The sequence below is a fragment of the Crinia signifera genome, chromosome 1 (genome assembly GCF_055691185.1).
Source record: "Crinia signifera chromosome 1, ASM5569118v1, whole genome shotgun sequence".
In the NCBI taxonomy this organism is placed as follows: domain Eukaryota; kingdom Metazoa; phylum Chordata; class Amphibia; order Anura; family Myobatrachidae; genus Crinia; species Crinia signifera.
The window spans coordinates 230,148,270-230,173,815 of NC_139217.1; the positions used below are offsets into that span (position 1 = coordinate 230,148,270).

Genomic DNA, 25,546 nt, shown 5'->3' on the forward strand with positions numbered 1-25,546 from the left:
GCTGACTTGTCTTGTGTATGTTTCTTTGTCTCACGGCAGATGTCCGAGGAATTGGTCTAGTCTGGTGACTGTGTGACACAGGCGGTTAGGTTGCAAACCTAGTCACAATACCTTGGTTATAAGTTTTTGTTTGGTTTATTGTGACAGATTCGCATTATAGTGGTAAAGGCTTCAAATCAGTCCTTGTCTGCAAGGTGAATGAAATGACCCCATAGTTTAAGATTATATAGTTCCCAAAATATCCCTATTTTATTTTTAATTATAACATGGGCAAACTGTTTATTTTGACCTTTCCCTCCCAAAAAACACATTTCCATAAATTCAAAATCTAATCTTAAAATTAGAATTTATGATGGAAAGCACAGCTACACCTATTGTATACATTCATACACACAGTACTAAACAGAATAACAAAAATACAATTTAAGTAGTGTATTTCAAAAGGAGTTTTATTTTCATAATGTGTTTATTGTACATATACTTAGCAATGCTAAATATTTCTTTCTTCAGGTCTTTATAGGTAAGGCTGATCACTTGACAATTTCAACTCAGAAGGAGAAATTCCAGGTGTCACTGGCTGTTTCAATGAATTTGCAACCATCACATCAGAACTGCAAAAATAAATACATAAATAACAAATAACATAAAACATCATAACATACAGTAAGTGACAATTACAGCGACCATGAATATGTTAAAGAATACAAGTTTGTTCATGTAAGTGATCTGGGTGAGGGAGAATCTGCCAAACATGTGGGAACAAAAGCTAGTAACTGTTCAAAGTACCTCATACTGTATGCCAAAAGTAAGCTTAAACTATAACAGGGGGCGCATATTCGTTACAAGAGGAACACCATATAACCAAGGTTTCCAAGCCATAAAGAATGTTTCCGAGATGACATTGGTCAGGTTGCCATTTGTAAATGAACAATCCTCTATTTTCTGTGAATTTCCTAAAACCAAATCAGCCTGACTCTGAAAAGTCAGGAGGTCTAGTGATAAGTGTAAAATCTGTGCATTTCAAATTATAACTTAGCTTCTTTCTGAAAATGATGTCTTTTTTTCCTGAACATTCATCTTCCTATCTTATCATTGATATGCAAATAAAACACACATGCAGAGTCTGCTGTTTAAAATGAAATGTGGCATGTCTATACAGATGTGTCAATGTACATCCTCCTCCTGTCATGTTAACAGTCTTTTGGTATGACTCAGTAGTGACTTTTGCCATTAAAATACATGTTATTTGCAAATTGATGCTAATAGGATGCATAAGCAGCTTATGCTGATTAAAATGATGCAACATGCCTATATCCTAACTATATCTGCATATAAAATTCTATATTCATATGAAGAGGACAGGCGTGGTCACACACACAGAACATCAGCACACACACACACACATATATATATATATATAAAGCACTTAAAATGCGATCGGATGTGATCTTGCATTGTGATGCAGCATCACATCCGATCGCATAAGTGCATGGGCAACATTTCTGGGAGAAAAAGTGCTGTATAAATAGATCACAAAATTCTGGGGTAAAACACCATGCGCTGCTAGCTGACTGTGAGATTTCAGGAGAATACCACTGAACACACCATGGTGTGTCCAGTGTTCATTTTGTTCAGTGGTATTCTCCTGAAATCTCACAGTCAGCTAGCAGCGCATGGTGTTTTACCCCAGAATGTTGTGTCTTTTTTCTGTGAGCCCAAGCCAACTCACATTAACACCTGCAGCAGCAGCTGACTCAGTCATTTTAAATTGACCGTTCTTTAATTGTGATACTATTTTTCGATATAAGCGCCAGAATTTGTAGTCTGTGAGTAGTACTGCCCACACTCTGCATATCCCCCCCTCCGTATAAATATATCAGTAATATTAATTTTGCGGTAAACTTAAAGTGCCCAGGATACCTACGACACACATCATATTCCATTGTGACAGAAGTATGTATATTATATTACTTACAGGATGGAATTTTCCCCAGAAGTTATTTTCTTTTGTGGTGCAATAACGATAGTAGGAGGCACATTTGCTTTACGTCCATCTCGTGTACAGTAATAGTTATTAGCAAACTTATGACTTGGACCCACTGGAAGAATTGGAGGTGGTTGAGTCCTAAAAGTAAAATTATAATATGTGATCACAAAATTTCTTTCACTGAAAACCAATAAATAACACTTAATTTTATATTATTTATGATGCTAGTCTTTATGTTAAACAGCAATGACTGCTTTCCACACATACAAATCTGTCTACATACATCTATTCTTCAAACGATACAAGTCGCATTATACATAATCCGTGAGCTCCATGTGCCTCTGGAGCCCCACCCGTCTTTTTACCATTAGTCTTATTGCAGCTTCTAATTAAAATATGCGGCATGTCTGTATTCAGTATGTAACTGCTGCTGTGTCTGCATAAGTAATGGATGTTACACCATTTTCAAGGAAAACATTGCAACGTAGCAATCTGTATGCAGATACAGCTGACTATAGACATGCCGACATATCATTTTAAATGAAGATGCTTGTGCTTCATTTTGCAAACATGACACTATTTAATAGGAAAAATAAAATTACAAAAAAAAGATCGCCCTACAGAATCCTGCTACCCCCCCCCCATCGTCGATCACCTAAAAGCACAGACACCCAAACACTTGAGCGCCCCAACATGCCTGAGTGCCCCAATACCTGAGCGCTTCAGCATGCCGAACACCCTAGCAGCCAAGCGTGTCCGAACAAGCCTGAACACCCTAACTGCCAAATACCCAACTGTGCCCAAGCACCCAAACTCTACCGAGTATGCACACGTGCCAAAACACCTGAATGTGTGACTATACCAAACACCTGAAACCCTGAGTTCCCGAACTCGCCCAAACAAGCCTGAACACCTGAATAGGCGAACGCACCCAAGTGCACCTACTGCCAACCTCATGAATGTGCCCAAGTGCCGAATAACTGAGCATCTGAACGTGCCCAAACACCTCAGCGCTGAGCGCACCAACTACCAAAATGCACGAAGACCTGAATACTTGAGTCCCACAGATATTTAGCTGCATCATCTGAACTTCCCTGCAGAAGGTAAGACAAAATGATCTAGCTAAAGAGCCACAGGATTGCGCACCGGATCCTTTTAGTTTGCAATTTGCAGTTAATATCAGCCAAGTATTGTACAACAAAAATAAATAAAATAAAATCAATCACTGTGGTGCGTGGGCACCTTAAGATCGCTACTAAGGCATATCAAATGCCTGTAGATACTAAGAAAAATTGACATAATAAAAGCTCTCATTCGTTATCATAAGCAAAATTGTTCTTCACACAGAAGTTAAAATACAGTCAAGAGAAAATAAACTAGTTTTATAAAAAGAGGTTATTTGACAACTTTAATAAACCAAGCCATGTGCCATGTGCCCCCCGGGCCGCTCAATCGATTTGTGTGCAGGCCACCTTTGTTCTCTGACTGGTCTCCAGAAACATGGCCGTCGGCCTCCTGCACTGAGGACATGTCTAGTGAAGGAGGCCGCTACAGGCCGTTCTACCTTACTTCTGGCTTGTGTGTTCCACCTGGGTAGAGAGTGAGACTAGATCCCCTTCAGCTTCCCCATGCTGCAGCCCATCTCGGTCCGGCGTCAAGATCAGGTAAGAGGAACTGTACAGTCAGAGCCACCTGTAGGGTCCAGTTATTATACAGGGGGGAGCAGCCTGTGGGGGTCCCGTTATTATTATACAGGGGGAGCAGCCTGTGGGGGGCCCGTTATTATTATACAGGGGGTGCAGCCTGTGGGGGTCCCATTATTATTATACAGGGGGAGCAGCCTGTGGGGGTCCCGTTATTATTATACAGGGGGAGCAGTCTGTGGGGGTCCCATTATTATTATACAGGGGGAGCAGCCTGTGGGGGTCCCGTTATTATTATACAGGGGGAGCAGCCTGTGGGGGGTCCCGTTATTATTATACAAGGGGAGCAGCCTGTGGCGGTCCCGTTATTATTATACAGGGGGAGCAGCCTGTGGGGGGTCCCGTTTTTAATAAACAGGGGGAGCAGCCTGTGGGGGTCCCGTTTTTAATATACAGGGGGAGCAGCCTGTGGGGGTCCTGTCAAGATGGCGCCATCAGCAGAGAAAGAGAGACTGACTCCGCCCCCCCAATCATCACCCCACGCCTCAGCGTCAGCGCAAAAGGACTTGAGTAAGAAAGGCCACACCCCTCTCCTCCGCCACGCGTCAATGGCAGCGTTTGTGAAAATGCAGTCTGCAGGGACAGGCCCTGCCAGTGCTCCCTCCGTTGCCCCGGCTTGTAGTTACGTTGGCTCTGGAGTGCGGGGTGACATGCCGGTGGACCCGTAACGGTAGCCGTAAGCAGCTGTGGCGGGTCCCTGGAGTAAAACTCCGGTGGCTAAGGTACTGGAGGTGCACCGCAAGCGGTGACGACCAGCCCTCTCCAGGCATCCTTGGCGCAGGCAGACCTCTCTTACAGGACCTAAGCTCCCTCAGGAGCTATTTAGTGTTCCCGCTAGGCTTCTTTCACAGGGCACTGCGCCCTGCCCCTTTACAAGCCGGCGACTTCCGCCCTGCCCTTTTTCAGCCGCCCTGCGCTCTGCACAGTTAATAGCCGCTCTGAGATTTAACTTTTGAGGAGGCTCAAATGAGCCTAAAAGCGGTGTAAATAGTACAACAAGGACAGACAGCACCTGCACACGGGAGACCCGGTGACATCATCATCCGGGGATGGCAGTGAGTAAGGACGGGACGGGAGCTCAGGGAGAGCAGCAGCTGCACCTGACCGCTGTGAGCAGGACTTGGAGCGGTGGCGCCGGGCATCAACACCTCTCTCTCCCCACATCCCTCCATGCTGTTAGCGGCACCACAGGAGAAGCCGAGTGGAACCAGCACCCGGTGGGGGCTCCATTGACACGCTACTGCGTGGGAATCGTGAGTACCCTGCCTCACGGATGGGCAAACCTCCACTCCCATAGCTGGGGTCACTCAACTAACAATAAGGTGGACGAGGAGAAGTCAGGGCCCCGGCTGGCAGCAGGCACACCGAGAGGAGTCGGCTCCTAGGGCTTGCTGCAGTATCTCACTCTGGCACAGGGGTCTGGGGGGAGGTTCTGGGGTAACGGACCTTTAGAACTTACTGCAGACCCCTAACTTGGTGGGGTCACAGATAATCTCCAAAGTAATTACTGGGCTGACATGCATGTGTTTATAGGTGCTCCTCAAAGTGCTGACATGTTTGGGGTAGGGGGTTGTAGAATAATTTTACACGTTTTTGCGTTTAAGCACCCCTACCCCAAAACATATTGATATGCACCCAAAAAAGTATTGACATTATGGGGGATCATTGGTGCATCCCCCAAAAAGATTTTGTCATGTTGGGTGGTAGGGGCATGGGTGTTCACTCCCCCCAAAAGTGTTGATAATCTGGGGTTTTACTGATGTCCCCCTAAACATTCTTGATGTGTTGGGGTTCTGAAGGCCCTGGCATCGAGCATGAAGGCCCTGGTAATTAACATGTAGGTAGGCAGCACTTATATGGCATAATATGCAATAGCCATTAATCTGTATGGTATATGTAATGGGCATTACCTAGTGCTTGGGATAACATAATGGGCATTATGGTGTTTGGTATAACATGTAATGGACATTAGAGTGTGTGGCATAATATGTTACGGGCATGTAGTTTACTATGTAATTGGTGTGCGATGTACAGTATAATAAGCATTGCGGCATACATTTTTGCCGCGAGCCTTCGGCGCACACGGTCCCTATTGTCCTAATTTTTAATAAGTTTGTTGAGCCCTGGCATAACGTGTAATAGGAATGATGCCATGTGGTATATATATGGGTGTGTGTCATGTAATAGGCATTATGGTGTAATTTTGGGCATCACGGTGTGTGGCATGATGTATAATGGGCATCAATGTTTGGCATAATGTGTAATGAGCATCACAGTGTGTGGCATAATATGGAATGGGCATTCCAGCGTGTGACTTACCACAGCCAGTTTAGTATACTGTAGGTAGTCGGTATTGTGCTGCCAGAATAAGATAGAGATAGATATATAATATCTCATCTATCTCGCATAATTTTGCCATTTAAAGTTAAAATTTGCCTTCCTGACTGAAAAATGTGCCCTCCCCGTGGTCAGCACCCTGCCCTAAATTCGAGTGAACACTAGTTATTGCCCAGGAGACCGACCTCAGGCACTTTTTCTAAGACTGAGGTGAGGTCTGGGGGGAGTGTGGGGGGGGGGGGGGGGTGCCGACTCCTCAGTACACCAGCTCTATCCCCAATAGTCTACCAGACGGCAGTGTCCCCTGCTGGACGAAGATGAAAGGATGAAAAGACGCCATTTGCACTAGTGTATGGCCAGCTTTAAAGACTTCACAAAGGATTCTTTCTGATAATCATCATACAATTATTGCCAATACCATCTGGATGCTATCAATTACCTCTAACTTTGATTTGCGTATTTGACTTTATTTTACTATTTCTTTGGAGAGAAGGGAGTAGTGTTAACTATAGCTTATTTATTTATTTTTAGGGCAGGGGGCTGCCAACCAAGCAGGCATCCTCCTCCCCATGATTAGAAGCAGTGGTGGGAGCCACCTGGAATAGCTGACATGCCACTCTTAGCAGAAGTGAACAATGTGTCAGCGTGGTGGGGTAGGGGATGCGGCTAAAAAGAGCTAACACACCTCTGACTTGAGCAACTTGTCAGCTCTCCCAGCTGCATCCCGTCCCCCACCACTCTCAGCATAGTGGGGGTGGAAGAATGTTGCACATTAAATCAATTTGAAGGGCAGGGTGGATTAACAAGTAAAAAAAATGGGCAGGGCACAGCACCATGCAAAAAAGAGCTAGAGTGAGATTACAGATGTAGGTCCACTGTTGAATAAGAACACACAGCTTTAATACAACAACAGACCCAGTCATTTATATACATTTCTGTGTGTATATTACGGTCATGCAGTTTTTATAATTGTCATTACTTTCTCAATATTTTTCAAATTGTAAGACTGTCTCAATATAAAAAACAATGTCTTTTTATAAAACTAACCAGTATTGAAATGTACTTAGAAATTGTTTTTATTTCAAGAAACTAGGGATGACCGCGCTGGGATCTCGGAGATCCAAACCCCCCTGAATTTCTCGATCCAAGGAGAGATCAGAGGGCAGCTCTGTTGTTCCTGCCAAACTTGGATCCCGGAACAAGGCACAATGGCATCATCCCGCTGTTGGATTCTCACGAGATCCGGACCTTATATAAGTCCAAGCGGCTCAACGACCATCTTCATTTCAGCTTTAGAAATGGAGCAGGACCAATCTGAGCGAAGGGTGGTGTGGAGTGTAGTCCTGTGTGGTGTCCTGTTCTGCCAGCCTGAACAAGTCATTTATATTTGCTGCTAGGGCTGTAGTATTATAAAAAAAATCCTGTATTGTCCTATGCTGCCAGTGCTGGGGCTGTATTGCTGCCCTGTCTGCCACATAAGTGGGTCCTGCTGTGCCCTTTTAAGAAAAAAGGGTGTCTGCCATGCGCTAAAGGAGGGTGCCATTGTCCTGTGCTGACCCTTGTAGTAAAAGGGCACTGCACTGTGTGCTCCAAATAAATGCAGGGGTTCTCCTTTGTGCTATAGGAGTGTTCTGCCCTGTGTTTGCACCATTTAAGTTCGATAAACAATAATTAAAGGGGTTCCAGTGCACCCATGTGCCATGGGGGGGGGGGGGGGTTGCCCTGTGTGTTCCCTCCATTTAATTAAAGGGGTTCCACCCATGAGCTGTAGGGGTGCTCTGCCCTATGTGTGCCAAAAGAATAAAGCCTCCTCTCTCCTTCCCCCATGCATGGCACATACAGAAACATCCTCCTCTCCTTTCACCATTTGCACGCCCTCTGCAAGTGCTGGAAGGAGCACCCAAAGTCAAGTTGCTGATATTGACACTGAAGATGTCACTTTTGAAGTTCACCAGGATGAGGATATTGATTTAGCTGGCGCTAATGGAGGAAGTTGACGAGGGGAATTCTGCTGGTGATGTGGTTTGTTTAAATCAGGCACCGGGCAAGTCTGTGTGGTAAAAAAGCCCATTGTCATGCCTGGGCAAAAGACCTCCACATCATAGGTCTGGACTTATTTCTATTCCAATCCGGACAACAACTGTCTTGACATATGTAGCCTATGTAAAGCTGTAATTAGTATGGGTGAGGATGTTAACCACCTCGGAACATTCTCCATTATACCTCACCTGCAGTGTTCATCGTAAGTCACAATTAAGTTTAAACTTTGGTTAAGAGTGTAAGAAGTCCAGTGACACCTAAATCCCTGTGTCCTCCAGTTTTATCCAAGCACCTGCAATCCACACCACCTACTCCTCAATTAGAATCAGAAGTAGTCCTTATGGCCATGCCACTGGCATGACTGACTCCTCTCCCACACTGGATTCCTTCGGAGGATCCTACAGTGCTACACCTACTGCTGCTGGGAGTCTTTCATCATCCCGGAGAGGAAGTTGCAACACCACTACTCTCACTAAGCAATTGAACATCCAACAGTCCTTTGAGAGGAAGATGAAGTATGACAGCAGTCATCCTATTGCAAAGTGAATAACTCAGGCCTTGACAGTGATGTCAGTGTTATTTTTAAATGCAGAGTTCTTTTTTATGAAGTGAAAAATGTACAGAATTCTGCTTATTGCATTTTTTGAAAAGTGGAGTAATATCAAAACAAGAAAAATGTATTTCTTTGTGGTGTTAATAAGGTAAATGAAAAATAATCAGCATTTAATTTGCTTACCTTCCAAAAAAATAATAAAGTCACTGTATTTGATTGTATTTTGTTACATTAATAAATGTGTTTTTTATTAATTCAATTGTATAGTTAAGCGCCAATTGGTTCTTGGTTCTGTAGTTTACTTTTGGAGGCTGGCATGCCTCCCCTTGGTGGCTGCTGAAATACATACCTTATAGTTTGTCACTCACCCTAGCGCTATAGACACACCCAGTGCTCTTTTCCCATATTCCCAGTATAATTTCATGTAATAGTATGACCGTGTAAGGCAAAGGCAGGTGACATGCAGTACTTTAGTAGTTAAGGCATGCTAGAACCGTGGCAGGGATTCCTTGGATGTGTAGTTCCAAAACAGATGGGGTGGCACATATTTACAAACAATGACAGGTTGGTTTGAATTTTTAAAAATATCCCCTTTAAAGTCTAGGGCAGACTTGCCCAATGTATGTACCCAGAGATGCCGCCTTTAGGTGAATGGTTTTTGGCACAGCTCTGAAGTGTCCCCTCACTCAGGGGGCCGGCTTTGGCATGTCCCAGTGTTAAAGCCTGTGCTTATTTCCATGAATACATTTTTTTATCAGTTTTCTCACTAGACAATATACATTATGGATGACATGCCGCAATTAAAGCATGCCCTAACAGCATGCTGAATGTGTAGGTCCACAGCAACTGAGATACTGCATGTAAGATACCTTTTCTATATTTAGAGGGTATTTAATCCTAGCCAATATTTCTGATAGAAATATCGGCCAGGACATAGTCAATCCCAGACGAAAAACATTGAATAGGTCAATTGTTAATTCAATCTATTCTAGGCAAAAAACAACGATATTGCCAAGTACAGAAATATCAGCAGATATTGGATACCCCCCATAGTGGTACGTATTAAAGAAGGTATCAAAACTGAGTGTACTAGAGATAACATGGTGTTCGTAGCATTTGGAAAATATTCAATTTTAGACTTGCTCATAATAATTCTACAGGGCAGGAGTACACAATACAGAAGAAAACTTAGTTTATAATTACTTAAAACCAAGTAGAGAATAAATCGATGCATAGGATCTAGCCAATTAGGGAAAAGTTTGTGCTAGATTTGGTCAAAAATCTGAAACATACGATCAAGTGAAGCTATCCCTGATCAACCATAGAATTAAGTGCACGGTCAGGGGATTGGTACGAAATCCCGGCAGTCGGAATCCCAGCGGTCAAAATCCCGACGCCAGAATCCCGACAAGAGGGGGGAAACTAATTTATTCTCCCTCTATGGGTGTCGTGGACACCCACGGAGGGAGAAAGGGTCGGGATTTCGGCGTCAGGATTCTAACTGCATCCCACGGTCAGATGTAAACTGCATGCATTACTAAATTAATAAATAAATATTACTTTCTGTGGTCAGTTCTTACCTGCTTGAGATCTCTTTATAGCGTAGCTGTAATTTTGCTTGAAGATTATGCTGTAAATAATGTAGGAAAAAAATAAATAAATACACAGGTCTTCCAGCACAACTTTAATAATGTCAAAGAAGTACATAACACTGCATAGTTACATACTGGCATATATATATATATATATATATATATATATATATATATATATATATATATATATATATATATATATATATATATATATATATATATATATTTTTTTTATGAAATTAATATGAGCACAAAAAATACTGATAACCCTACAGATTTAGTTTATAATACTTTTATGCTATTTGAAGATGTTACCGATCGGAACTGAAACAAAGGGTCTACTGCGAAAAGGAAGACAACCATTAGGTCAACACCCTTAGGTCGAGAAGCAAAAAGATTGATACACGCATTAACTTGACATGGGGTTTTCACTGGTTTTTTTTTTACCGGAATGTCGACACAGATATAGTTTGAAGGGCACTGCATCCCCTCGCAATGCTTTGGGCACACTATTTTACTCACCCACCACCCCCTAGTGGATGGTAGGGCATGAAATACCGCCTGTCGGCTCAAGAAAAGTGAAAAATTCCATGTTGACCTTTTGACTGTCGACCTAATGCTTGTGTCTACCTTTTTGAATGTCGACCTAATGGTTGTCTACCTTTTTGCTGTAGACTCGTTGTCCGGATCCCTTGCCAATCAGCCCCAACTTTTAGCATACACGTTTTTGAATTTCAGTATTCTCCATCTTTGGAATATTTGCATACAGTAATGGTATGTTTTGGGGGTGGGACTCAAGTCTAAATACAGGATGTGAGTTCAATGACAAGGACTTCAACCAAGTCAGATAGAAAGGGCACTAAACCCTACATGTTTTGTTCCTTAAAGAGGAAATCTTAAGGAAGGCAGGATTTTTTTAAATCTCAAATACTTGTTAAGGAGAATCAATTTTGCATAGTCCCCCCACTAGTGTCTAAACCCAACCCCCCCCCCCCCCATACCCGACCCTAATATTTACCGATCTAGATGCCAAGTGTCTTGTATTAAAGCATTGGCATCTTGATGTTTCAATGATGTGGTGCAGTCGGCAAGCTGGTGTGGGTATACTGATTGTTGGCATCCTGACCATGGGATACTAATTGTATCACATGGAGAGATGAAGAGAGGGTTGTACTGGAGAAATGGGGGTAAAGTCCCGAGGGTGTTGCAGGGTGTTGGGACTTGAGACACACAGAGGAGACGGGACTGGAGCAAAGCTGTAACTAGGCATATTGGTGCATTGTGCCAAAAAGAGAATTGGTGGACCGACTTACATGGCTATGCAGGACAGGGGCATGGTCACAGAATAGTACCACTTTATATTACATTGTACAGTAGTGTCTGTTATTCACATTACATCACTCAATTTTACCCCTTACATTTATTTATTAACAGTTTTTTATATAGCACATACATAGTGTTCATTCTAGCACTCGCCATCTTTGAAAACCCATGCAGTTCCTCTTTCCTGTCTGGAGTGTCGCTGTCTGCTGGGCGTTCCCATAGGCAAATTCCCCAGCCTGCTGCCCCATGCCCCTCCCGTCCGGACTTCTGTGTGCGAGTTGGTTATTAGGTTTTCCAACAGTTTTAAAGTGATTGTAAAAGTACAGCTCCTTATTCAAAATGGTAAATTATAATATGGTGTAAAGGTGTGGACACACACGGTGCGATTCAGGTTTGGTTCGATTTTGAATATCCAGCACGGATGGTGTAATGGTTAGCGTTACTGACTCACAGCACTGATGTCATGGGTTCAATTCCCACCATGGCGCTACTTGTGCAGAGTTTTTATATTCTCCCTGTGCTTACGCGGGTTTGCTCTGGGTACTCTGGTTTCCTCCTACAATCCAAAAATATGGCTCCCAACAAAATGAACCCTAGAATGAATGTGTGTGCGTGTACATGTGGTAGGGAATATAGATTGTAAGCTCCACTGGGGCAGGGCCTGATGTGAATGTTCAAATATTCTCTGTTAAGCACTGCAGAATGTGTGTGCGTGCTATATAAACAACCTTTAATAAATAATAATACTATCCAATTTTGGCTAACGCACTTTATATTTAACCCTTGCAAAACTGAATTTTCTGAATAAGAAGCTGGCCGAATAAGAAGACAACTTCAGCCTTGTACAGGTTGAATATGCCTTATCCGAAATGCTTGGGACCACGAGCATTTTGGATAATGATTTTTATGTTTTTTGACATACTTACCTGGTCCCACGGCATCCTCTGCATCCCCCGGCAGCCTTCAGGATCTTCTTCAGCGGTCCCAGTGGTGCATTGCACAAGTTTGCAGCGCGCGCCGTGACATCACCGGCCCGTCTGCACGCCCGTGCAATGCACTCCTGGGACCACTGAAGAAGAGCCTGAAGGTGACATGGCCATCAGGGTACTTAGTAAGTCTGAAAATAAAGGGGCAAGGGAAAATAAAAATCCCAAATATTCTAAAAAAACAAGGTTTTTTGAATATTTCAGATAAGAGATCTTCGGATACGGGAGATTCTACCTGTATATAAAGGCAGAAAATCTACCCTTGTAAATTTAATAAAGTACACTATTACACCCAAATCAATGTTATACATACATATAAAATGTTATAAATATAAAACAACACAGATTATAAGAACATTTTAAGTCATTTAGGGGTCTGCTGTACATATAATTTGAGGTTATATGTTTATTTTTAGACCGTAAAATGATAAATAAAGTTAAAAAGTGACATCTAGGGGCGTATTCAAATATTTAGTTTTGGGTATCAATTTTTTCATAGTTTATTATTATTGTTTATTTATATGGCGCCACAAAGGTTCTGCAGCGCCTGACAATACATAGATGAGCAAAGAACAATACAAGAAAGATTGTGATTTACAGTACAAATGCAAATTAGGACAAGTACATGGTAAATAATAGAGACAGTTGCAGCAGCAGACACTGATGCAATTATAACAGTGGCAGAGATATATTCTAAGAAAAGCACATGAGGAGAGAGGGCCCTGCTCGTTAGAACTTACATTCTAAAAGGTACGGGGCAGACAAAATGGGATAGAGGGTGACACGTTTCAAAGTCACGCATCTGACATCTTTTGCAGTGATGGTCGGGTGTGCGAATTCAAATGTTTTTTTCGTTAGAATTCTAATCTGATTTACTGTAGTTGGTCTAAATTATCACACCCATTTACTCCCCTTTTTTAATCTCAAACCCATTTTACCTTTTTTTTTTTTAATATCACTGACTGCATATATTTTATTTGCATGCCATTTAATCCCCCTTTTTTAAATTCCCTATTTTTTTCCACCCACCATGTTTAGCCCCACCCTTCTAATCTATTTAGCTGCAGTACTGCATCTTGTGGGATAGGACATGCAGGGCAGTGTCCTACATGAAAAGTGTTGCCCCTGTTGAATAGAGGCTTACAAGGTTTTCCAGGTGTAAGGTAAGTATTTTATTTTTATTATTATTTGCCTTTTCCCTATTGCTTCCCATAGACTGCCCCTAATTATATGCCCGCAAGTTTACCATGACCTCTGCCGGCTGTACAAGTTTGTCTCCGTTATAACAGCACCCACCCCCTATTAACTCACATGGCCATCACCTGACTACACCCTGATGTGTCCTGCACCGTGGTTCTGAAAAGCAGATGCGCGAGCAGGCAAATGCCACATTCAAGGAGCTGCCGCGGAAGATGAAGAGCAGAGGACGTGTGCTGCAGCCTGCTGGCAACAGGAGAGAAGACGAGCCGCTGTGCAGGGAGCCAGAGCCTGCCACCGCTGAAGGAGTTGGGGTGGGGGGGGGGGGGGTGTTTTTCGGTATACAGTCATTAGGTGACATGCATTGTGACAACCACTGAAGGTGGACAGAGCTTAGGTTGACACATGGAAAATGTCAACACAAGCATTAGGTCAACAGTCAAAATGTCGACATGAGTTTTTAGCCGACAGGTGGTATTTCATGTCCTACCAACCACTGGAGTGTGGAGGGAGAATATAATAGTGTGCCGAGCCCAAAGCATGGCGAGCAAAGCCAGCCATGCGAGGGGAAATAGTACACTTTTTCGGTGCTTCATGTCGACTGTGTGGACATTTGGGACAAAACAAGTGAAAACCTCATGTTGACCTTTTGACCTTCCCATCGTTGACCTAATGCTTGTGTAGAACTTCTGCCCCTGTCAACCTCACCCATGTCTATGTTTACCAAGTGTCGACCTAAGCACTGTTGACATTCAGTAGACAACCCAATGCATGTCGACCTTAATTTGATCAACCTAATGACCCATTCCCGTTATGCCAGAGTGGGTATACTCTATTTGGGGGGGGGGGGGGGGGGATGTGTGCCTATACTTTATTGTATTTTTTTAAGTGTATCCTTAACCTCTTAAAAAATAAACATATTAAATAAAAAATTCAATTAAAAAAAAAAACCACTTATTACCACATGAAGCGCAGGTGAATAAAAAGAGAAAATTACCAAGTTTAAAAGTCTATTTAAAAGTGTGAAAATGATCACCAAACATTTGAATAGGAAGCCCATTGAAAATGATTGAAAAGACAGGGAAGTTGAATATCACACTTAAGCTGTGTACACACGGGGGTGATAGGGGCTGAAATTGCTGGGAATATGGTCGCTGGCGACCATATTGCCAGTGATGGGAGTGTGCCCCGGCGATGAATCGCCAGGTGCGCGCTCCTGTTTTCAGCCCCATTCTAAATCGCTGGTCGCAGGAGCAATATATCTCACCTGTGTATCACCAGTTGTGATAAAATGGATAATAGGCATGAAAAAAGGGGAAAAAAACAATACCCCCCCCCTTGTGTCTTGCAGGAAATTAACCCAATTATCCTTTTTTAGTACCTCCAGCATATTAGTTGGGGTTGTATTGCAGACACAAACAGTTATTACTCCAAAGTTTACAAAACAATTAAAAATTTCATTTTAGATCAACAGAGTGCAAATGACAGAAGCATTTACGATTATTAAAGATGATAATTTTAGAATAACAATGTCACACAAGACGAGCATAACGTTACCCCAGATGCAAAGTTCCTCAGCCACTGGATAAATCGGGTTGCGGTAGCCATCTCGGCTGTCAAGGGCAGCGGCGGAGGCAGCCAGCAGCAGCACACTGAAGCAAAAGGAAATTCACAAGAGCACCTAGTGCCGGGTTCGAAAATGGCACCTACAGAAAAACCCTGATACTGCAACACTTTTACAGGTATACGTGCGGTCTTCACAAAAATGGCTGTCGCTGCTCGTAAAATCAAAACAAAAAACAACTGGTAACTCACGAAATACTCAATAAATAGTTATTGCCATATTACGTAACAACAAGTATCTCTTCTTGCTCTTTTCATCTTACGCCACCTTTCTCGTATGGGATAACTCAAAGGTTGTGTCGACTGTCAACCGAATGGGATCTCGCCGCAACCATAGCTTCGAAGCCGGAAAAGAGGAGGACAGTTCCTCATGACGACACTTCCTGGTTCACGCCCAGGGTAACCAGCAGACTATAAAGCTAGGTAAAGCACGCGCATTTTCCTCTTTTTGTGCACCAGAGACTATCCGCCATCATGGAAGCCAGTCGCGTGCAGCCGATCAAGCTTGCTCGGGTAACGAACCCTACAGTGTGTTGTGTGTACCCGGTCGCTTTATAGTTGGCTGAATTTTGCGATGTGATTTCTCCCGATAATTGTTGCTTACGCTTTAACATCCACATTACCGTCTAATATACTCTCAGGACGCTTTAGACAGCAGGCCGCCTCCCCTGCTGCAGCCCTTTCTGCCTAAACCCCTCTCCCTTCCTAACTGCGACGTAGCTGCTGGTGTTTAGATTAGAAGACTTCCTATCGATAGGTTTTTCATCTGTATTTGGGTTGGTGGTGGTGTCTTTCCAAATAGAATTTAAGTGTTTTAGATAATGTATGCTTCCATACTCCAGTCCTAAAGGCTACCATACACTACTGTGACATGTGCTCCTACAGGCTACTCCCCCTGTATAATAAAAAAAAAAAAAACAGGACCCCACAGTCTACTCCCACTGTAATAACAGGACACCACAGGCTGCTCTCCCTGTACAGATGCCATTATCTAGACTGACATTAAGGTGAAACACACAGGCTGCTTGCTGGTGGACATGTTCCTGTAGACCAGTCCGGCAGCAGCAGTGTGCAACGGGAGGCTGTCCAAGCTTTTCCAGTCACCCTAATTCCGGGAGAAATCTGGGTGACTAAAGAATCCCAGAAATCTGGGGGAGGTGGCAACCTTAGCGGTGAGTCCACCTCCCTTCACCCACTGGCCCATGCGGGTACTAGAGATGGCTTTACTAAATGGGCCAAGTGAGCTGTGAGCAATTTCAAGTGAGCGGCGGTGCTTTGCTGATTTATTGGAAGAACTGACTTGCTCCAGGAACCACCGCTTGCTCTGACTGGTGTTCACTGACTCACTCTAATGGAGCCCACACACGCACCGATCCCAGCGTGCGTTGTGGGCTTAACTAGCACACATAGCATTGCATCGTATGCCTTGTGCATGCGATGCTATGCTAGAAAAGGCTAGTATAAAAAGTATGTGCAGCACATACTTTTTGTACTGTACAATGAGGTGCCGCGGGAGCGCGCACCCCATCGTACAGCATTGCACCGCCGGCAACGGTGCGTGTGTGGGCTCCTTAAGTCACATGTGAGGCAGCCAATGATCAAGCGGCGGTTCCTGGAGGCAGACAGTTTTTCATTGTCAGTGATTGGAAAGCAGAGTCTCACTCAAGAAAGGATCCGCCACTGTGCTACTCACTGTTTACAGTTCACTGACTCGGTGAAGGACAGGCCAGTGGCTCCTGGAGCGGGTGCCGGACGGGTTCCCGACAGTCATTTACCCGACGTCGGGATCCCAACTGTCAAAATGCCGACAGCCGGGTGCCCGACGGACACCCGCTATTTTCCCTCGTGGGGGTCCACGACCCCCATAGAGGGAGAATAGAATAGGTGGCTTTTTTGCGCTCGCCATGCTGTCTGACGGGCAGTCGGGATAATGACTGTTGGGATCCCGACTGTCAGAGTCCCATACCACACCCCCTGGAGCGACCTAGTTCTTCCAATCACTCACAGTGGAGAATCATCTTGCAATACACCCTGTCCTGGACTCTCCATCCCGGCACAACAGCCCCCCCCCCCCCCCAACAGCTCACTAATAATGGCGGCATATAGCCATAGGCACTTATGTGCCACTATTACACACTTGTAATAATTGTATAATAGTGGCACATAAATGCCTGTGAGATGTTCAAAACACCTGGTTCTTTTCTGTGAGCTGAACTGTTCAGAGATGCTCATGAAAAATCTCCCAATGTGTAGGCCCCTTTAGGCATGCAAAGCATAAGCAGCTGCAGGGACCCACAACAACACATGGGAGCTGTGACTTTACTTATTCCATGTGTTTTCTCCCAATTTGGTCCCAGTCATTTTCTAGAAAATCAAAATAAATGTGCAGCCAAAAAGTTAATTTCACTTTGTAAAACTCAAAGATGCTGAACTAAAACTTTGGTACTTGTTTCCTAGCACGGCGCCCACTATTTTCATCTTATGCCATTGTTTCGATCGCATGCGATCAGACCCGATTTTTTTTTTTTTTTTTAATTGTACAGGCTCCCTGATGGGTGATTACTATGTTAAATGCACCCCCCATTGTTAACACCACCCCCACTATGAACGCCAACCAGAAGCATGGCGAGCACAGCGGTACGCGTCCTCCGACATTTCATATCCCCACTATCCACGTCGGCGTGGAGTTGATTTTCTATAGCGTGGCGAGCGCATGTATTCCGCGGGGCTCGCTGCGCTTGCCACGCTTCGGGCTCGCTGTACTCGCCACACTATATAAAATCAACTTCACGCCGACATGGATAGTGGGGGTATGAAAAGGTCGGAGGATGAGTACCGCTGCACTCGCCACGCTTCGGGTTGGCGTTCACAGTGGTGCTGCATTTAACATAGTAATCACCCATCATGGTGCCTGTACAATTAAAAATCGCATTGCATTCCATTGTAATGGCATGCAATGCGTCGCGATATTAAAATTGTACAGTTTGGGTCTTAGGACCCAAAAGTCGGGTCCCATCGCATACCTTATTCAGTGGTATGCGATGGCATACGATGGGCGCAGTGCTAGGAAACAAGTACCAAAACTTTAATATTAATATACAAAAAACCTTTTCACTTCAGTAATCATACTGTAAATCTTTTTTGCTGCTTTTCAGTCACCGGAGAGCCACAAAAAGTACAATGCAAGCTCTTTCCCCCTTTGGTCTTCAGTGGGGTTATGCTATAGATTAATAATGTCAGGGTAGCCCTCTAATGGTCGACAGTAATGGTTGACATACTGTCAACATGTACGGGGTTGTCACAAGTTTTTCACTTTTTGTGGTGTCTGACCTTTCGATATAGACACCATATAAATGTGCTGTGCTCACCCATGCCATGGGCACAATGCCTCGCTGCACACTACTGTAATCTAACTCTATGCCCACTTGGATGGTAAAGTATGAATCAAGTCCGTATTAAAAAAAAATGGAAAATCTGTTGACCGGATACCTTTAATGCAGGGCTGGGCAATTGCGGCCCTCCAGATGTTGAGGAACTACACATCCCAGCATGCCTTGCATCAGTTTCAGCATGGTCACATAGCAAAACTAATGCAAAGCATCCTGGGATGTGTAGTTCCTCAACATCTGGAGGGCCGCAATTGCCCAGCCCTGCTTTAATGGTACATGTGCTAAATTTGGTGGCAATTTCCTCAAGCTAAAGCATTCGTTAGATCTCAAAACTGATGCCTTGATTTTGAGTTGGGCTATTACTATAGGCAAAGTAGATTTAAAATCCCCAATAGACCATCGGTACTTTCCCACAGAGATCAACAGAAAAAGCCCACTTACACATAATAGGGGTATAGCTCAGCCAAATATGTTCAGTATTGCATATATCTATAATATCACTGTTTTACTTGTTACTTATATGGCTGTTGCTATGACAGAGTGGTGCCGCTGATGGGGTGCTGTGCTCAGCCAAATGTGTTCCCAGTTTCTCCCTTGTCCACAACCCTCCCCAGTGTGCCTCTAATGTATGTCTGTTATATATCTGTACTGCCACTGTTTACTTGTTACCTGATATTCAATGCTCTTTAATGAGCTAGGATGGTTAGCTGTGCTGATTGCTTGCTCTCACAGCTCGCGGGTCAGTAGTCAATTGACCGCCTTTCACCGTGCTGGGTTCTTACAGCGAGGTGGAAGCGACTTGTGCTGCCTGCAAAATGGCGATGCTCGCGGCAACCGCGCCATTTGGGGGAGTCCTTGCTGTCCTCTGCCATTGAGGATTCCCCTGGAATGTTGACTAGGGTGAGCGGCCAGCATGGGGTTTAAAGGGCGAGGATGGCTTGTTTTTGAAAATTAATGGTCGGTTTGACTGTCAACAATGTGTCCCTAAAAAAAATAACCTTGTTTCAGCGACCTGGCAAGTCATCCCTGGTAATAGGACAGTGTAAACAGATGACTCTGGATCTGGCTGTTCCTATGCTTTAAATATGATCAGGTCGGATAACCCAAGCTCTTGGAGATGTCTGGGCATATTTACTAAAGGTTCAGCTTCTGTTCGCTTTGAGGGGATTTGGTGGTGCATTTGACAGTCTGGTTTTAATTAAAAGCAAAACACAACATCTCCCAAAGTTTGACCTCAAACAAATTGAACTGTAATTAGGTAAATCAGTTGATTTCAAAATAGAGCTTAAACCATTTTAGTGCCAACATTGTTCGGAGATCCTCAAAATATCCACCAATAATGGCAGCGCCTTACAGCGGCATATTTTTTTTTTTTTTTTGAGTGCAATATTTAAGTGCCTGTGTCACACTAGTGCAGCTGCCACACTGACAGGTCATTATAAGGGGTATAACAACTGATTGAAGTTCCGATTAGAACGTAGAACAGTCCCTTCTGATCGGGGCCAGACAAATGCGGACTTTCAGATGTGGCTTCATCACCCTGCTGTCTCCTGTACTCCACACAGCGTGACAATAATTGTAACGTGTATGGGCTCCTTAAGAGTATCTACTCTTAAGGTGCTCATACACGTTACAGTTATTGTATACAGTATTGCATCTCATCCGATCTCAGTTTTGCGATGAGATCTAGTACAAAAAGTGCAGCACATACTTTTTGTACTAGATCTCATCTCATCTGGTCTCATCGCAAAACCGATATGCAATGAGAAGTGATATTGTATACAATATTGTATACAATAATTGTAACGTGTATGGGCACCTTTAGGACTACTTGACTGACAGTATGCACATGAGGAGCAGCAGAAAGTCCCCTACTGCCGTGATTTTTAACCTGTCCTCAAGATTCCCCAAACAGTTCATGTTTTCCAGGTCAGGTGCACTAAATAATCACTGACACATTTTAAAAGATCACAAGTGGAGATAAATATTTCACCTGTGATTCTGTGTGGAGAGCTGCAAAATTTGAACTGTTGGAGTTACTTGAGGACCAAGGTTGAGTACCACTGCTCTAGTGTGGCTACTTGACACACATACAGCCCGTCCATATCTAGATTTCTGCTGCAGGCTGTGCTGCTCCTCCACTGATTAGTACTGTCCCAGTAATTCTCTGCATGTGGCAGGTAGTGGACACCAGCAGCTATCTGGGTGTAGATACTGCTGTCTCAACAGCACTATGTGGGGGCCCAGTAGCGGCTGGCCCAGAGTATAGTAGTGCATGCGGTAGCAGACTCTCAGTACTGGTCATGCAGATATGGGCTTTTTAATGCGACTGCAGCAATGGTGCATAAGGACACTTCACTATAAAGTGTGTACAGATTGGGGGCCAGATTCTCTAAGCTTCAAAAGTGATAAAATAGAGAGTGATAAATAGCCAGCCAATCAGCTCCTGTCTGACATTTTTCAAACACAGTCTATGACATGGCAGGTAGGAGCTGATTGGCTGGCTGTTTATCACTCTCCATTTTATCACTTTTGAAGCTTAGAGAATCTGGCCCTCTGTCTTCCCTGCCACTACTTGTCAACTGCTGTTAGATCTAAAGGGCACAGTTGGAAGAGTATAAATCTTTTTTTTTTCCCTAGCACACTGAAATATCGGTAACCAGATTTAAAAATCACATATTGGTAGAATTCAGAAATCTTCGTTATGTTTATTTATATCTAGTTGCAGCACCTGACAAAATAGTATAGGTATAGGGATCTCTTCTACTCTGAAAAAAGCCTTGACAGATGTCACGGGGTCTTACCCATGTATTTGCATATATATGTATGTATATGTAACAAATCTTAGGTCTACTAGCATATGTTGCTTTTAAATTTGGTTACTGATAGCACTGTGTGGAAAACAATGTTTTGTGATTGAGTGCCTTCATAATCAGGTTTTTGGTCATCCCTAATCCTTGTAGGATATGACATAATTTTTTATTTATTTCTTTTTTAGGTCACAAAGGTTCTTGGAAGAACTGGATCTCAAGGACAGTGTACTCAGGTAAGGTTTAATCTTGAGGCCAGGCTTGTTTTGATTAGTGCTGTCACTGTAGAATATTTCCCCTACATCCAGCAGAAGACACTGCAGTCTTCTACATTGGGGGATAGAGTTGTGGTCTGGAGGAGTTGGCACAATAGTAAAATTTGACGTCTGTTTCTCCCCATCTATCCCATTCGAGAACCCAGTCTTAGAAAAAGTGCCCAGAGGAGCTAGATCCCTGGGCCCTTATCTCCTTAAGGGACTGGGTTTATTTTTTTTTCCTGAATTTTTTTGATTTTATTTGCTTTATTGGATCACAGGCAGACAGAGTTCGGCTTCTATCTGCCTGCTTCATGGGAAACCCCTGGGAGAGCCAGTTCGCCACTCTGTGCAGTGCGCCTCCTCATCTCAGCCACTGGTTCATAGGACAGCATTACTCCATTTAAACTTCCTGCTGTATTTGGCACATGCGGGCCACCAAGTACAGGAATTGGATAGCGATTCCAACCGTAATGCCAGTTGTAGCTGCTGCCTACAGTGTACGGAAGGTCCTTTCAAGGGGGCAGTCCTGCTTCAGATGGCGCTTCCCATGCTGCTGGCAGTTTCCTTCAGTGCACGCCATCTTACCCACCCCGCTGGCTCCTTTACAGACGGCGTCAGGTCCCGTACACCGGGGTCCCTGTGCAGTCTGGTGCTGTCCCACAAAGACCTCAGGGATACAGTGAGTCTTTTGTTGGGGACTTGGTGGTATTTAGTGGGTGTCAATTCAGGGATTGTAGCTCCTCCACCAATTCTTTCCTAGGTCCTGTGTGTGTATTTTCTTACCCTGTGTTTTTTTTAAATAAATTCTTTATTTAGGTTTTTTCAAGAGGATTAAAGTCATTACATACACTTAGAACATGTATAATCATACAGATTGTGTACAACAGAACAATAAATACCAACAGTATAATGTAACCACATATGCGTTATATTTCCTCCTTACATAGTACAAAATAACCTCTTTATAATGTCCAATCTGGCGAGTTATCCCAAACGTATTATTATAGAACTCTAAATATCGTAACAATTAAGATAACAAGACATAGGAAAAAGGAGGGGTGAGGGTAGCGTTTGGGAAAGATGGGTGGATGTGGGGAAGGAAAAGGGATTGTGGCTATGCAGAAATAGTAGATTTGTTGACTGTATTTGGCATATCTCATATTTTCCGGTCTATATAGTCAGTTTGCGTATCTTGTTCTGGTGAGGACCAGGAATCCTCTCCCTCCATTAGTCTCCCAAAGGTGATTCAATCGCATCTGTTAACATCATTGGCTCCGACTGAAAAATGTTGTTTGGTATTATGAAGGCTCAGCATGTATTATCTCTGTGTAGTATCAAAATATTATGCAATCCTTTCCAGAGACTATATAATCATTCACATGAGCACCTGCCCAATTAGATCCTAGTTTAAATCTCTAATTCAGTAAGGTCCATATTTAGCACTCTAATTTTGAAGCTGTATTATTGGAATAAATTAATCACTTTCTTATACAGGTTCGTGTTGAGTTTATGGATGATAGCAACCGGTCCATTATAAGAAATGTAAAAGGTCCAGTTCGGGAGGGAGACGTTCTCACATTGCTGGAATCTGAGCGTGAAGCTAGAAGACTGCGCTAGCATGGGTTTTAGGTAAAACTTTCGATTTGCTCTTTATTAGGCCAGTTTTTATAACTTCTGCATTATGCTAGGGCTACAGTGTTAACAGGTCCTGTTCAACTGGTTTGGTAGAAAGGAGTCTACACAAGCTGCGGTCCTGCACCTGCTGGATGCAACCACAGCATGCTGCAGTTCAGCAGCATAACATGACTAAAGCTGTTACACACGGGGCGATTTCAAGCACATCGCTGGTAAGATGGTCGCTGAGCAACCAAATTGCCAGTGATTTGTGTATGCTGTGCGCGCTCCCGTGTTCAGCCCGTAATGGTCGCCGTTTCCACCTGCGGCTTCCCTGGCAGAGTCTCCTTTTCATCAGGGACCATCTCTGGTCCCTGATGAAAAGCTTACACTGAGTAATATATTGCACAGTGTGTACACAGCTTACAGATTACAACTACCACATACATTTAAATGCGTGTTCTCCATCCTGCTAAAACGCTAAGTGTGACCCAAGTCTTGCTTGCGTGAAATTTTGTTTGCTAAAGAAAAATGGTACTGGTTTGATGAACTAGGAAAGTAATAGTAGAATATTTATTAACTCTTTGGGTTCAAACATTGCTGTGAGATGGACATCATATCCAATAAAAATGCCATGGTTGAAGTCGAGGAATATGAATCACTTTAGTTATTGCCGGCAAATGATCTGGAGCCAATTAATATAATTTTTGTTAAACATTGCACCAAAAAAAGTCGCTGTGAGTGACACTTACATACATATACATATTTTGCACATCTCTCAGCAATGTTTGAACTCAAAGGGTTAACATTTTATTGAAATGCTATTAAACACATAGGCATACATGGGTTAATGTTTCGCAATTAAATAAGTGCTGATTATCCTTGTGATACACAAGGATAATCCGTGATGAAATGAGATCACAAATCTTAAAAATTTTGTTTGCATTAATCGCTATTTTTATATACTGCTCTTAACCCCTTCAGTGGTACTCCTGAGAATTTTCCAGGCCATGCTCCATTGCCCAGACTGGCAAACTGGGAAATTCTTGGGATTGCCATGCTCTGCGCTGCTTAGTGCCGGGCAGCTCAGCTGCAGCTGCCGCCCGGCTCTGAAATACACACCCACACACACACCCTCCCCATATATTCACCCAAGGGTCAATTTTTTTATTTTGTCTGACTTCTCTCTTCCTCACCGCTTCCCCTCCTTTCCTTCCATTTCTCAACATTTTTTTTTTTTTTATAATCTCCCCTTTTTTGATACGGTTTGTTGTATGATATGACCATATAGATTGTTTTAATGCAATGTTCATTATGTCCTAAAAAAATTCAATAAAGATATTGCTGTAAAATACTACAATGAATGTAACTTTTCTAGTGGACCATTTAATTGTAGTTTTTTGTGGGAGAGCTAAAATTGTAAGCTACATTTTTGAGCAATAATAAAAAAAAAAAGCAGTGTTTTGTTTAGTAACATCTCAATGTTTTCTTTTCAGATACCTGGGCTTTGGTCTTAACATCAGAGATGGACTTTGCATAACCTTGTTTTTTTGAGGAAAATAAAGATGGAAAGAATGTTATCTTATGTTTCTCGCTTAATTTTCGATATAATTGTGCCAAACCAGGGATTGGGAACCTTTGGCCCTCCAGCTGTTGCACTACACTTACCAGCATGCCCTGCTACAGTTTTGCTTTTTAGTCCTGCTAAAATGTTGCAGGTGGTTCTTGGATGTGTAGTTCAACATTTGGAGGGACTCAGGCTCCCTATCCCTGTGCTACACAAATTGGCTATTGGTGTTGCTTTTCTTATTTTAAGGGAATGGTGCTAATCAAAATGGTTAACATAAGTTGGTCTAAAGTGCTTTTTAAATCTTATTCCTTCAGTCTTCATTCACTAAGCAGACACTGGTCCATTATGATCAGTATATCTTTAGCCAGTAGGAGCAACTGAATTACGTATAACCTAAAACTAGATGATCAACATAAGCAGCTATTAAAAATTGCCTGAATCAAACTGTCTCCATCCTAAAATATTAGTCCTAAATCCTAAAACATATTTGTCTTCGTAACATGAGTTTAAGATGTTGTATGTCCTATATAATTCTGCTAAATTTGTTCCACAAGCACTGAAT

The 25,546-nt window shown here is 43.1% G+C and overlaps 2 protein-coding genes across 2 annotated transcripts; one reads left to right on the plus strand and one right to left on the minus strand.

The window, feature by feature from the left end:
- Window positions 1–428: 428 nt before the first annotated feature.
- On the minus strand, window positions 429–15,522 carry NDUFA7 (NADH:ubiquinone oxidoreductase subunit A7). Its single transcript, XM_083179391.1, has 4 exons — window positions 15,279–15,522; window positions 10,201–10,250; window positions 1,976–2,125; window positions 429–611 (listed from the first exon to the last, which is right to left on the minus strand). The coding sequence occupies exons 1-4, from the start codon at window positions 15,327–15,329 to the stop codon at window positions 515–517; spliced, it is 348 nt and encodes a 115-aa protein (XP_083035517.1). The 5' UTR covers window positions 15,330–15,522; the 3' UTR covers window positions 429–514.
- Window positions 15,523–15,722: 200 nt separating this feature from the next.
- On the plus strand, window positions 15,723–24,994 carry RPS28 (ribosomal protein S28). Its single transcript, XM_083179393.1, has 4 exons — window positions 15,723–15,857; window positions 21,732–21,779; window positions 23,295–23,429; window positions 24,911–24,994. Exons 1-3 carry the CDS (start codon window positions 15,819–15,821, stop codon window positions 23,415–23,417), a joined length of 210 nt encoding a protein of 69 aa, XP_083035519.1. The 5' UTR covers window positions 15,723–15,818; the 3' UTR covers window positions 23,418–23,429; window positions 24,911–24,994.
- Window positions 24,995–25,546: the final 552 nt, after the last annotated feature.